Consider the following 14499-nt stretch of genomic DNA (forward strand, 5'->3'; position numbering starts at 1 on the left):
TAGTTGGATGAGAAAATCACAGGCACTAGTTTTCCATAACATGATAAATACCATCGCAAAGCACCTCATCTCGATGGATGAAAGCACAATATCATGTTTTACATCATTCTGTACCAAAAGAACAAAAAACACCTGTTCTTCCATACCAAGTGATAGAGTATATAATTTACAAAAGAGTTGTACTTGCACCAAAAGAACAAAAAAACACCTGCTCTTCCTTCCCAAGGGATAGAGTACATAATTTACAAAAGAGTTGTACTTGTTCTATGCACATTTCACCTTATATTACACTTTGACTACGGCTCATCTAGAATACTCCTATATATTCAGTTCTTCCTTTCCATATATACGCTGAAGCTCGCGAGTTGCAGCTTGAAATGATTCTAGAAAACGAGAGGAAACAAAGAATCAAAACAAAAATAACTTAAGTATGGGAAGAAAGAAGAAGATTAGTGTCACGGTTAAAATATGGCAGCCCCCCTCCCCCCAAAACAGTGGGAGAGTTAATGAAAAGCTAAACCATGAACATTTTTTATAAAGAAAAGAAAAGAGAGCAACAACTGATATGTATGATTGCTACCTTTCCAAATGCGAAAGGACTTCTGATTAATAGGTGCTCCAAAAACAGTCTGAATCGCATCAAACAACAAACTCTCAGGCGTGCTTCTTAATTCTTGTACAATCTGATAGATAGTCTTTCCATTCTCGAAGTATATGTGATTGTTTGGATGTTTTGTTTTACAACCAGCATGGCGCTCAAACTCATAAGCATTCAGCACCTATGCAGAAACCATAAAGATTCAACAGTTAGCTCTCAAGATATTTTGCTGCACCAAGTTATGAATCAATGGATTACTCACCTTAGAAAAATTGCATGACTGACACCCACAAAGATATCCAGAACCTTTTATAATTCCACGAAGCTCCTAGTTAAATGTAAAAATATAATTGTAAGTCAGTAAAGTGAAATGGCAACTGAAGTTCAAAAAATGGGCGGAAAAAAAAAAGGGAAATTACCTCCCGTGCCAAGGACACATACTTCACAGGAACACCATCAAGCATGCCTGTTGAGATCAAGCTTCTAACATTAGAGGGGAAGCTGTTTGGAGCTTCTTTCCTTGATGTTTTGAATTCTGGCTTATTCTTAGAAACAGATTCAGGTCTTAATTTAGCTGCTGGAGTGGCACTAAGAACTGTATTGGCATTTGTTTGATCCGATTCTTTCTCGTGGGCTGTTTCTAATGTTTGAACTGAAGACTGAGTGTATAATAAATCATAGTTGCTGACTGGCCTTCCCACAGGGATAATATCTTGTTCATCAGGAAACCCGCCAAAAGATATTATATTAGCTTCCCCCTTACCGTACGTGTCACCCATTGAAATGGAATTACCATCTTCATTTCCAAAGGTGGGACCTGTCGATCTGATATTGGCATCTCCCCTATTGTAGGCATGACCCATTAAAGTAACATTGTCATCCTGGTTATAAGGCTGCCCTATTGATGCAAAACCAGCTTCACTTTCTCTGTTATAGGCCTGACCTGAAGACAGGTGACTGATATTTTCCCCATTAGAACCGTGTCCCTTTGGCATATGCACCCCATTATCACAATCCTTAACTTGATTGACTTTGACCTTTCTTATTCCACCATAGGTAAGACATGTTTCAGGATCTTCCATAGCATGAGATATGGACAAACCAACAGACGCGTCTTCTCCAAATTGGTCATCCATACTCTTTCTTCTCACATTTGGATTCTCTGTTTCAACAACAATATTCCTTTCAGCAAAATTGACAGGCCTCACTGTTTCAGATCCAAAAAAGCGGTAATTGAACTGGCTTGGGACTGAATGAAAACTTGAGGCATTCTCCCAAGAAGGAATATTAGCATTTGACATTCCTGAACTTGATTTGTTGTTTGGAGCTTGCACTGCTTGCTTCTTGTTAGGGAACAGCTCTGTTTCAGGAGCATCTACAAACCATTGATGTGATCGCTTTGGTTCAATTCTGGAAGTATTATCAAATGTTGGGTCTACGTCGTTTACATGTCCAGCACCCTTTGACATCCAAAATCCCTTGTCCTGCAAAGACTGCCAGAATCAATCACTAAACTGTTGCAGACTCACACAGCATGCAAACACTTCCTTATGGTGGATACGAACAGAAAGGTTTAATTCAAGCATCCAATTAGTCACAATACACAAGGTTCATTTTCCCCCAGCTCTTTTCACCCTTAAAATATTATCTTCCTTTTCCAAAGAATTGGAATATACTTTTACATATCTTCTTAAAATTTGAATGGTGATATTTTCATTGTCTAGGTAAAGGACAACAAAAGTTATTAAAAAAAAACCTTTATATCTTTAATGAAATTTTATTACTTATTATATAAGCATATTAGAGTTTACAAAGAGTGCTGCTAGCAAAACGCAGAGCACAGTGCAAAATCAGGCTCTGAATACTGCATTCTTGCAGCCGAACTCAGCCAACATATACACTCAATTAATTCCTCCCTCCCTAACTATTACAGATTTACATCTTTTCTAGGCTTGCCAAAATCCGATCCATCCAACCTAAAGGAATACATCATTAGCCTCCAACCTACCATTTTCTGAAGCCTAAGTATTTTTAATCTAAAATAAACTAGGATAATAAAAGAAAGAGAATCTAGCAAGCAAAAATGGCAGTGTGGAACACTTGCAGCCCTAGAAGACCATCCTCTCACTGGCAATGAACCATCGGTCCATCACATTCCATATATCGTGTGGAAGCCGTTTCAATTTTTTAACAATGGATCATTTCAAAATTTAAACAACCTTCAAAAGAACAGGTCAACCCGATCAATTCTCTCACCTCAACCTCAACCATGCGCAGAAACTTAGTTTGGAAAAAAGACATTCCATATCAATAAATATCCAAAAATATTAAATTTATAAATGTCCCAATATTGAAGCTGCAATTTCACTCAAATGCCATATTTTTCACAAACACAGTAACACAGACACATATATAATGACAAAACAAAACAAAACAAAACAAAACATTAGTAACAAACAAACAAACCCCAAAACCCAAATAATAATTAAAAAAAAAAAGGAAGCATTACATGGGAAAATTTCCAACGTAAGAATTAAGAATCTAGAAGGTACCATTTTTGCTTTGCGATTCAACTTTCACTTTCACCGCACGTTGTTTGCGTCTCAACGAAGTATTTAAGAATATTATTCAGAGTAACATCTGCGAAAGACACCGAAGCTTTGCTTTTAGTGTACGGACATACAATTAGCCAAAACAAAAAAAAAAAATTGCAAAATGAAACATTGTACAAATTCATATTCAAAACAAAACCCTAAACTAATATAAAATTTCAGCAAAAAACACATGAAAAATTTGAACGTGAAATTTCAATTTTCAATTGCAAATGAGTAACAGAAATGCGATTACCCTAGAAATGGAGAATTAGAAAGAAAGAAAATTGACGATCGGTACCTTCGACGATGACCGGGAAACTGACCAGACCGTGGATATCCGGTCGGAAGTGGGTGAATTTTCCGGTGAAGCCACACCGGCGGTGAATGTTTCTCACAGAGAGAGAAGGCAAAAAAAAAATGGATATGTTCGAGTGTGAGGAGCACTCGATTTTTTCTCGGAGAGGGGAATATAAAAAAAGTGGGTAAAATCGCATGAGATAGAGAAACGGTTACGATCATCTATGTCGTACACGTGTAATGCGTAAATGAATCTGGACCGTTGGTTCGGTTGAGCCACTTGACTGAGGTGGTTTTTGGTCAAGTCATGTAGGACGAGTGGCGAATGGGGATTGAGGCTCTCTATACACGTGGTGAGATTCTGGTGGATAATATGAGCAATAGCCAAACAACTGTACTTGCAACTTAGCCATGTCATCTGCCAAGTCATTGGTGCAAAAATAGAATAGATTCACTTCCTTCTTGGAAATTAATATTATTTAAATTAATTTATACTTATTTAAGGAGTTTCTCTGGTTTAAATTTCTCATTTTTAGTTCAAAAATTCTTCTACACCCCTATATTTAAGTAGAGGCAAAACTAAATGACAATTAGGTAAAAATACAACTTTAACTTCTACTAAAACATTGCCTAAAAAATAAGACTTCTCTCCTATTAATTTTCAAATTGATTTATAAATTTATAAATTAGATTTTCAAAATAAAAATTATATATATATATATATATATATATTGTAATAAAAAAAAACACAGTTTTTTTTTTCCTACAAAATAGGATCACTAAAAAAATAAAAAAAGCCTCATCGCACGCACGAAGCGCATGTGATGAGGCTAGTCTATACTACTATTTAAGAGGTTTCTCCTATTTGAATTCCTTATTATTTTTTTTTTGTTCAAAAATACCCTTACACCCCTATGTTTAAGTAGACACAAAACTAAATGATAATCCGGCGGTCATAATACAATTTTAACTCTCACTAAAATATTTCCTAAAAAATAGGGTCACTCACTTGTTGATTTTCAAATTACTTTATCCACTTATAAATTAGATTCTAAAAATAGAAATTATATATGTAAAATAAATTATAGTCACTGTCTTTTATGTTTTTTTTTCCTAAATTATGCAATAAGCCAACCGTATATCAATGATAATGTTCTCCATAACTAAGTTTTGGTTATATATACTTATCAAAAAAAAAAAAAAAAGTTTTGGTTATATATATAGCATTTAAAGTGTTGGTTACATACATAGCTTTTCAATTAGTTCGTGCATTACTAAAAAAAAAAGAAAAAGAAAAAGAAAGAGCTCGTGCATTGCACTAATTAGTGATTAGTCATATATCATATCATATACTATATAATAAAAGTTGGGCTTAGAAGTCGCACCCAGTGGCTTCACCAAACTCCATAAATTTTTTAGATTTTTAGAAAATACTAGCCTCTAAGCACGCGCTCACGCGCGTGCTCAAAGGCTCGTCCTTCTTCGTTCTCATCCTTGCATACATATCTTTGTTAAATTTGGTCGTCATTTCTGCAAGAGGAAAACACTTGTGAAAAAGAAAAACAAGTGTATATAAGAAAATCGGTATTGACGAACCTAACACTTACTCTTTTTTCTTCAATTTCAAGGTTGCGTAGGACGAAGGCAGAAGGCTCCGGCCTAAGGCAGTAGAAGGCAAGAGTCCGTGGGTCCACAAGATCATCCCAGTTCTCAACTGTCTGCGCGTATTCGATTGCCTTCTCCACACGCTCCTGATACTTGCTCTTAAGTTTGGGTCGTCTCTTAACTGCGCAAAACAAAAAGTAAAGGAATCAGTGGCGATAATGGTAAACGCAACAAAACTTAAATGGCAAGAAGAAATAATGACGCACCTAAGGTCGGGGTTCCCCATCGACGATGCAACCTCGGGAGATCACCCCAAACCTCGCCAGAGGGAGTCTCAAAATCGTCCCCAGACATAAAGAAAAACCTGGACTTCCAATATCTGAAAGACGAATGTAAACCGTTGACGATCTTGGTCCTTCGTTGCCAGGGCACCAATTCATAATACCTGTGCTCCTATACTCTTTCAAGCGGTACAAGTAGACAAGCTCGTCTACCTTGAGCATACCTCCGTTCGTAGTGGCCAGCCATATCCCCATACAGTTGGCCACAATCCCCCATGAGTTAGGCATAAGCTGCCCAGGAGTAATACCGAAGTGGTCTAATAGCTCCATGAGGAAGGGATGGACAGGAAATCTCAACCCACAGACAAAGGCAGACTCGTAAAAGCATACCTCCTTGGGGAAGAAGTGAGAGGCCCGATCCTTCTCATTGGGCAGACGAACCCTAACTCGCTCTGGGAATTGGAATCTATCCTTAAATCTACCTAGTGTATCAGCATCCAACCCACACTCCTCCTTAAGGGCATGAAAAGCCCTAGCCTCTTGAGGGATAGAGACGGCAGTATCTCCCTCCACTGGGTCACTGCTAGACGATAACCCAATCTCGAGTTCACTAGACCTAACCTTAGACATTATCTCCCGCTCTCTCACCAAACTCTTAAACCAGTCAATCGATTGACAAAGCAAAGGCAATAGATCGGCCAATGCGACGCTCAAACTGTTACCCTCAAAAAAAAAATTCTCAAGGTGTGGGAAAACACCTAAAGACCCTCCTAAGTGCGCAAAAAGGAAAGAAATTGAGGGGCAAGCTATCCTAACCTCAGAGCTACTAACCATGGAAAACCAGGAAAAGCACAAATGGAAGAAATAAAAGCTAAATCCCCAAGAAATCGAAGACAAAGACCAAAAAAAAAAAAGGAAAGGAGAGAAAGAAAGAGATCAGAAGTTGTATCGCAATAAAAAAAAAAAAAAAAAATGCAAAAAAAGAGAAGAAGTGTTCCTTAAAAAAGGCAAGTGTGGGAGGCACCACTGCATTGCACACCAGCTTGGAGAAGAGTTGCAAAGTGAAGTTGGGAAAGAAAACACTCGATGCAATGATTGAAAGTTTTGAGAAAAGTGAAAGGGAAAAATGAGAAGGGGAGAAGTTTAAAAACCAAAGCTCAAAAAACTAAAATTCAGTGGGAAACCCAAGAGTTATACAATTGGAGTATTAACTCCACTGATCAGAATGTGCCACGTGGCCATGATGTGTGTGGCACCGCCACTATGCATTTAATACGGAGCGAAACCCCAAGAGTCATGGACAGCTCATAAAAACCTTTCATCTTCTATGATCGTCATGACACGTCACGACGACCATAGAACCTCGGAGGCAGTTGATGGGACTGACGAAGTCAACCTCCTTGGACGAAGTCATTAATATTGATGAAGTCACCTTGACAGACGAAACAACTAAGCATCCCCAGTGATACAACCACACCGCTAATGAAGGTAGAGAAGCCATTCAATACAGTTAATAAATGAGTCAGGCGGTTAAAAGGCCAGCTATTCAAACAGTTGGAAGCCCATTAAAGTCCACATTATTGGGGGTGAGACGTTACCCAAAGGAGCATTAAAACCACCATAACACCCACAATGGCTAGGAGCTAAGAGAATGTATATATATAGCCCTCGCACCTCCAACAGAAGGTACATTGACACAAAATAGCATCCTTAGTTATTTTTGTACTCTGTTATTTGCTATAAGCTTCTTATACTAACTTTGGCATCGGAAGTGTTGTGGCAAGCACCACACTAGTGACCATCGTGAGGGATTGCTACTTCCACAGTGACGCAGACGAATATCCGTCTCCATCAGGACGTGTTCACTACGACTTACGAATTTACACTTCATTAGTAGATATATTATTTTAATATGTTATATACGAATATAAAAGTTGGGATGTTAGGTTTGTTGTAAAATGTTATAGTATAATAAATAAATCAACTTTTGAGATGTTAAAATGAGATATTTTGTAGAAACCAGATGTTAATGCTTTTAATGGTGTAATTATTGAAGTTTGTGCCCATAACTTAAGAACATGGGTTGGTGGGTAAAAATGACTTGCTATAGAATCAAATTTTCCTTAATTAAACGATACCTTCACCACTCACTAGTCGTCTAAAGGATTGAACGATCATATTTGTATGGGTCATCATCCCGGTTGTTAATGGTTAGGTGATGGACAAGTTTTAGCTATCAATTTCCCCCTTTCCTACAATCATCCAATTGGATGGTTTAGATGGTTAGTGCACTGTCAAGAATCAGAGGTAGCTTGGTCACCCCAGACGTCTCAGTTTATGAACAAGAATGAAAGAAATATGAGTAGAAACTCCCAATAAAGAGCCACATGACTTTGTTTTGTCAAACCAAGGATGTTAGGCATGGGCTAGTAATTTAACAAAATTAATAAGTTATAGGAGTAAAACATTTTGGGGTTAATAATACTAAAGTTTGATGTTTCATGACTCTTTTTGTTTTGGTTTCCCACGGGGTGTCCGGGCCAGTTTACGCACACCTCGACTAATCCTCGTTCGTGGTGGGAGTCTGCCGCTAGCCACAAGGTGTTGCAGCTATTGAGACTCGAATTGGAGAGCAAACCTAGTCGAACCCCAAAGCCTTACCCAGTGGTGGACAAGCCATGTTTCATGACTCTAAATTAAAGTAGCTTGTAATCTCATGCATATGTATGAGATATATTTACACATAAGCATAATTAAATACGTATTTAAATTTTACCGAGTTTATATATAATATTTGTATATTTGAAAAAAATAAAATAGCTACTAATAAAATAAATATAAGTTTATTTGAAACAAATGAAAAAAAAAAATTCATTAAATTGTTATCCATGAAATTCTCAATTTAATTTTTTCCAATCTCTATTTGTATAATAATAATACTATAAGAAAATGATCAAATATGGTGATTTTTTTTAAGTTTTATTAATTTTGATTTTATGGTTTTCTCACTTCATAACTCATTTAGCACAAAAAATGAAAAAAAATTAAATTGGATTCCTCGATTTTATAGCATAATAAATAATTGCACCAAAATTAAGAAAATTGGATAGGACACGTGGTATAACATTAGACTCCAATTTGAGATTTAATGAGATTTTCTCTCAACTTTAGTTTAGAGGGATAAAATATGAATTCTCAAAATTTAGAACTAAATATAAAAGAGGTTATAATTTAGAAGAGTAAAATGTAATTTTACCAAGTTTTGAAGTAGATAAATCATCAATGTGTATATCCAAATTATCAAAGAATATTCAATAGTCATTAATAGTGACTAATGAGCATCTTGTGTATAATTGTATAATACTATGAATGCGTGAATTCCACTCGCTGGTCAATATGCCAAAATCAATCAATATTAATATATATATAAAAGCAGATGTCTCATGTTAGAGAGTATGAGCTTGTGACATGTGGCGCATTTCTTGAAGTTCTATTTATTTAGGGTTCTAAATCAACAAAGTTTGCATTTATATCAAAGTATTAGTTCTTTAAATTAGCTAATAAAGTAAATACATATATTACTTATCTATAGTTGTGCATTAATTATTTATATAAAATGAATTTATATGACTATTTTTAGGGATAATTACAGAAAACCCACCTGTGGTTTGGCCCGTTTTCACTTTGTCTTCCCATGGTTTAAAACTTTACATTTTGCCCACCTGAACTTCAATCCGTTATTTATCCATTACCCACCTTTGGCTTTTCCGTTAGAAAACAACTTTTACAACCAAAACATAACATAACACGAATCAAAAAGTTAGGGTTTGACTTTTTTTGAAAGAGCTTGGAGGGTTTTGTGTCTCTATGCAAGGACAAAGACAGCAACACATGTTTCCAGAGTTGAGTTCAAGGGTATGGTTCTGTGTAATGATCTATTTCTTTAACAATTAACATTAATCTTTCTCGTAAAATATTTAGCATTGGAAAAAAAAAAAATCATGCGATAAAATTATAAATAATAAAGATATTCTTTGAAGTTAGCACTGTACTAGTTGAAAGCAAAAAAAAAAAAAAACTAAATTTATTTCTCTGTTGTGAAATAAATTCTAAATTTCTATTTTTTTCCCCAAACACCTCAATGGCCCCTATTAAAAAAAAAAAAAAAAAACCACCTCAATGGCCAAACCAAAAAAAAAGAAAGAAAGAGGTATGAACACTCTTCACTCTTCAAACAAGCAGTGGGAGCAGCAGACAAGGTACGACCAAAGCCATGGCAGTCGATCAGATCTCTCAAGCCGTTTAGTCCTTGTTTTGTTTTGTGCATTGCGTGCTAGCAGCAGCAGTGAGCAACGACTCAAATAGAGAAGGCTTAAACAGTAGTAGCAACCCAACACCAACGGCCAAATAGCAGCGACCAAACACCAACGGCCAATTGGACCACCGCGTGATGGCAGCAGTGAGCAACGGCGAGAAGGCTCGAGATATATGGGTCTGGGGTTTGGGCGAAGAAATCCATGGCTAATCCACCTTTCTCTGGCCTTTGCTGGAACTCATTTGAAACCCTTTGATTCTCTCCTGCTACTTTCAATCTGTGAATGAGATTGGGTTTTATGTTGGGTTTGGTTTTGGGGGTCTGTTAATGGTGGGTTTGGGTGAATTTTCCAGAGGGTTTTCTTGTGTTGGATAGTGAATTAAGTTTTGGTTTGATAAAGGGGTTTGATTGAAAGGTTGGGATATAAAAATCTGAAATGGGTACAAAACCCCCCTCTTTGATCTTATTTGTTTGAGTTTTTTATGTTATTTTTGTTTTTAGAGGAGAGAGACATAACAGTGAAGATAAGATACATTTTTACCCTTGGTTTTAACAGAGGTGGGTAACGGATGGGTAACGGATTGAAATTTAGGTGGGCAAAGTGTAAAGTTTTAAACCATGGGTAGGTAAAGTGAAAACGGGCTATACCATAGGTGGGTTTGCTGTAATTATCCATTATTTTTATAAACTCTATATAAGATAATTTTTAGTTGGAATAATAATAATAAATTTAGAATATGACTTTCTTATTCATGTTTAGTTGCGTTGACAACAATTGACACAAAAGCAATAAAAAATTAAATATTTGTGAATTCACTAAAATAAATCTTAGTTCTTCAAATTTTCTAACTCCTTTCAGTCACACGCAATATATATGTGTATGTGCGTGCGTGCATGTGTAATAGAATAAATATATTTATTTTGTTATAGCATAATGAAATTTTAATATAATTTTTCTAAGATTTATATGAGAAACAATTTATTTTATGTGGGAAACAATTAAAACACTATATCATGCAACAATTGAAGCAATGTCCAACAGAAAGGGGGAAAATTAGTAACACATAGTCAAGAATGTAAAAAAAATAATTGAAGGATATATGCATTTTTTAGTAGGCATGAAACTTGCTTATCTATTAACCACTATATCATGCAATTTTCAATTTGTGAACACACATATATATAATGTGATTTTTATTTTGTCTATAAAATAACTAAATATTACAATTATTTTACAAGGAAATTTATTCAAAATTTTTTTATACAACAATAGTTGGGGGTTTGAATTATGAATATCTTTATTAGAAATTGAGGTGCCAACCAATTAATATAGAAGATTCTTAATAAACTTATTGAAATAGTGGAGAAAACTAATAATAAGTTGCACCGCATAATCTAATGTGACTTCCTATCAAAGAGGCATTACACTTTTTTCTTTTTTGAGAAACAAATGCACATACAAGGGAGAGGAAAATGAGTTCTAACACAAATGCACACCACAAATTTCACTAAAAAATTATGGTAACTTTTAAGGAAGAAGAGGCGTTTTGCATGTCTTCATATCTAACACACAAAGGATATTATGTATTTTCAAGTCTAACATACAAAAGGGCATTACATGTATGATGTATCTTAAAGTCTAACATACCAAATTACCTAAAAAAAAAAAAAAAAACTATATTAGGCGTGGGATAGATTTTTTTTCGCCTTTCTGTTGGTAACTTGGTATAGATTTTAAGAGCTATGGAACTCCAAAACTAAAAGTATATCAATCTTCCACAACACACTGCCGTATCTGGGTCCACGAGCTGCAGACCATCCCAAAGACAACCCATTGCTGCACACAAACTTAACATATATGTTTACATCAACTTTTGACAATATTAGAAAATATAATTAGAATAAAGTTTAGTTACAAAATTAGATGTAGCTTAAGGCTACAATCTTACTCAATGTTTTTTTAAAACTTACACATTTTCAAAACTTCCTCCTATCGAGTTGAGGTTATAGAAAGCCCTACAAGTACAAAATTCAACCCAAAATTATTTCTAGTTTGAATCATTCAAGAACCTGTGCATATCAAGCACAAAGGTGTTTCAAGATATTCAAGAACCCGTGCATATCAATCATTCAAGAACTGCATATAAAACAAGAAGTAAAAAGTTCCAAGATATATTAAAGAAGTGATGAACTTTTTTACCTTTGCAACTTAATCTTTGCCACAATGTGATAGGTGTGTGGCAAGTGGAACACATGAAAAACTTGTTTCTTTCCGTTTGATCCAACGATACAAAGAAAGTTCTCCCCATTGTTACCTGTGTTACCAAAATATCAGTAATTATGCATGGAAGAAAAGAAAAGAAATTTGGCCAAGAGAACCTGTGAGTGACAGAGTGAGTGAGAGAGATTCTGATCAGAAGGTGTGAGACACAGATTTGGGCTGTCAGACATCTACGTCAAAGAGTTTTTTTTTTTTTTTTCGCTGAATTTTTATGATGTTTCACAGGTTACGTACTTTATTTTATAGGCATAAAGGTTTTAAGAGGTAATGAAAATTCAAGCTAAAAATTATTACCCAGGTTAAAAATTTATGGAACAATTAATCTATTTCTACGGGGAATATGGTGCTACCAATTTTTTTTTTTTTTTAATAGTAAATTTTTAGTGGGAGTTCATACTGTCATTGACGTTTTTTTTTTTTTTTTTTTTATATCCTTATTTTTTATTTTTTAAAATATAATATTATTTTATTAAAATTTGTGTTATGAGAAAAATATTTTGGACAATTCAATTGCCTCTTCATAAATTTTTTTTTTGAAAACACAATTCTAAGAATTGGAATCTTGCTTTGTAAACATAATTTCCTTCTTTTGGGATTTAGGTTTTTGTGAGAGTGTTTTGATTCCACCTTTGTATCTCATTCTTTTGTTAGTAAAAATTTCTCCTGTACTACTTAAAAATTTGATTTTTAAATTAATATGGGTTAATGAACACCCTAGAAAACAACCTTGACCATCCTAAAAAAAAAAATTGAACACCTTAAATAAAAATTTGACCTCTCCAAAATTTTGGACCATTGAAGGTTGAACCAAAAAATTGCAAAAAATGCTATATTCACAACATTTTCATGATACTTTTACAACTTTTTCATACTAATTTCACAACAAATCCTAAGTGGCATGCTATTACATGTGGAAAAAAAAAGTAATTTCAATAGTAGGATTAAATTAGAACCGGTAACAATTTGTCATTTAGACTTTATAGTGAAAGTGTTGCAAAAATATTGTGGACGTAGCACTTATCAAAAATTGCCCAAACAAACAAATTAGCCTAAAAACCAAAATTAAATGTTTTCTTTTTATATATTTTTTAAATGCATATTTTCAAATAGTTAGGCCCTATTTGGTACATCCACTCAAACACATGTTTTCAGTTTTTAAACAACATTACACGTATTTTCACATACTTTTTCACCCACATGTATTTCCACACATGTTTTCAGTTTTTAAGTACATGTACCCAACACCTCCTTAGTCTCTTAGTGCTTACTTTAGTCTTTAATTGAATTTGTTGGATTTATGTGATACATTTTGTATATACGCATATGCACTAAAATAATGCTTGAATACGTTATTGAACAAGAACAATATAATGGTTGAATGCTTAATTTGAATATGTTGACTGAATTTATAGTTTATCCTTTATTCTTTTACTAGTACTATGGAAAAATTTGTTATAAGGAAATCGCTTATATTGCAAGATTCATCTTCCAATCAAATTCATATTGACTTGAATAATTTTATTTTAGATCCTAATTAAGCTATGAGAAAATGTCTCATCTTTTCATATCAATGATCAGATAAAGTAAAAATAGTATATTAACAAAGAGGTTTTTTCAACCTCTTGGCCATAATTGTCCTAAAAAATAAATTAGTGGAGTATTGCATCGATTTAATCTTGAACTTTATGTATTTGTGCTTTTTTTTTTTTTTTTTTTTTTTTTTTTTTTTTGTGTGTGAAGTCAATATATTCAAATTTTATTTAATTTAAGTCTTTTAATGATCACCCTGAAAAAAAAATTCCTAAAGCTGCCACTGAAACAACTGAAATCAATAATCAATCATAGTCAAGGGAATGCTGTCATTCTCCCTATCTCGTGCCCAAAAGAGGTGTTAAAATATTTAGTAAGTTCTAGTTTTAATGTTTTATACTTTAATTACCTATAAATGTTTGTTTATCTCATTGTCAACTGCTCACAATAATGCATGTCTTAGTTTAGCCTCCCCATAATTCACTGTTCTTTTTTATATATCTATGGTATTTGGTGTGGTGTCATGGATGTGCATATGGTTAAGTGGCTACTTCTAACTTCTAAGAGTCTGGTTGCCAATGTTGTACTAACTCACTCACTGTTGTATATCACAAATTGAGAATCATAATGTATATATATACATAGGCAGAAGTCCTGAATGATTTTGATGAATTTTTAAACTTAATTTGCATGAATTACAAACACTAATTTACTTTTTCTCACATATTTGCTGCTTCCCTAATCTTTGCAAGTGCATATATCGATAGGTCATGGTCTAGAATATTAGCCGATCTTGCTTTATTTATAGCCAGCTATTGAAGAAACCATTTTCTTGTATTGATTTGACACTTAAATTTTTTTTTTCCTTGAGTTGTCACGTTGAAGGCTGAAATCTATAAATAAATAAATATATATATATATATATATATTTATTTATTTATATATGAGAGATACTACGTCTACAACATTTTTACAACAAATTACAGGTGGTTAGTTGT

General features: G+C 34.1%; 1 protein-coding gene across 2 annotated transcripts; it reads right to left on the reverse strand.

The window, feature by feature from the left end:
• Positions 1-120: 120 nt before the first annotated feature.
• On the reverse strand, positions 121-3650 carry LOC126731990 (uncharacterized). Of its 2 annotated transcripts, none has more exons than XM_050435093.1 (6): positions 3491-3650; positions 3151-3238; positions 1018-2082; positions 861-926; positions 581-779; positions 121-383 (listed from the first exon to the last, which is right to left on the reverse strand). In XM_050435093.1, the coding sequence occupies exons 2-6, from the start codon at positions 3151-3153 to the stop codon at positions 319-321; spliced, it is 1398 nt and encodes a 465-aa protein (XP_050291050.1). In that variant the 5' UTR covers positions 3154-3238; positions 3491-3650; the 3' UTR covers positions 121-318. The 2 variants fall into 2 exon arrangements, with proteins under 2 accessions (XP_050291050.1, XP_050291049.1); XM_050435092.1 differs by having other exon boundaries at positions 1018-2091.
• Between the last annotated feature and the right edge of the window lie 10849 nt (positions 3651-14499).

The sequence above is a fragment of the Quercus robur genome, chromosome 1, assembly GCF_932294415.1.
Source record: "Quercus robur chromosome 1, dhQueRobu3.1, whole genome shotgun sequence".
Taxonomy (NCBI): domain Eukaryota; kingdom Viridiplantae; phylum Streptophyta; class Magnoliopsida; order Fagales; family Fagaceae; genus Quercus; species Quercus robur.

Coding starts and splice junctions, on each gene's coding strand:
- LOC126731990 (XM_050435092.1), bottom strand. Junction 780..860: donor AGTCATGCAATTTTTCTAAG/GTGAGTAATCCA, acceptor GTTTCTGCATAG/GTGCTGAATGCTTATGAGTT. Junction 384..580: donor GTCCTTTCGCATTTGGAAAG/GTAGCAATCATA, acceptor CTCGTTTTCTAG/AATCATTTCAAGCTGCAACT.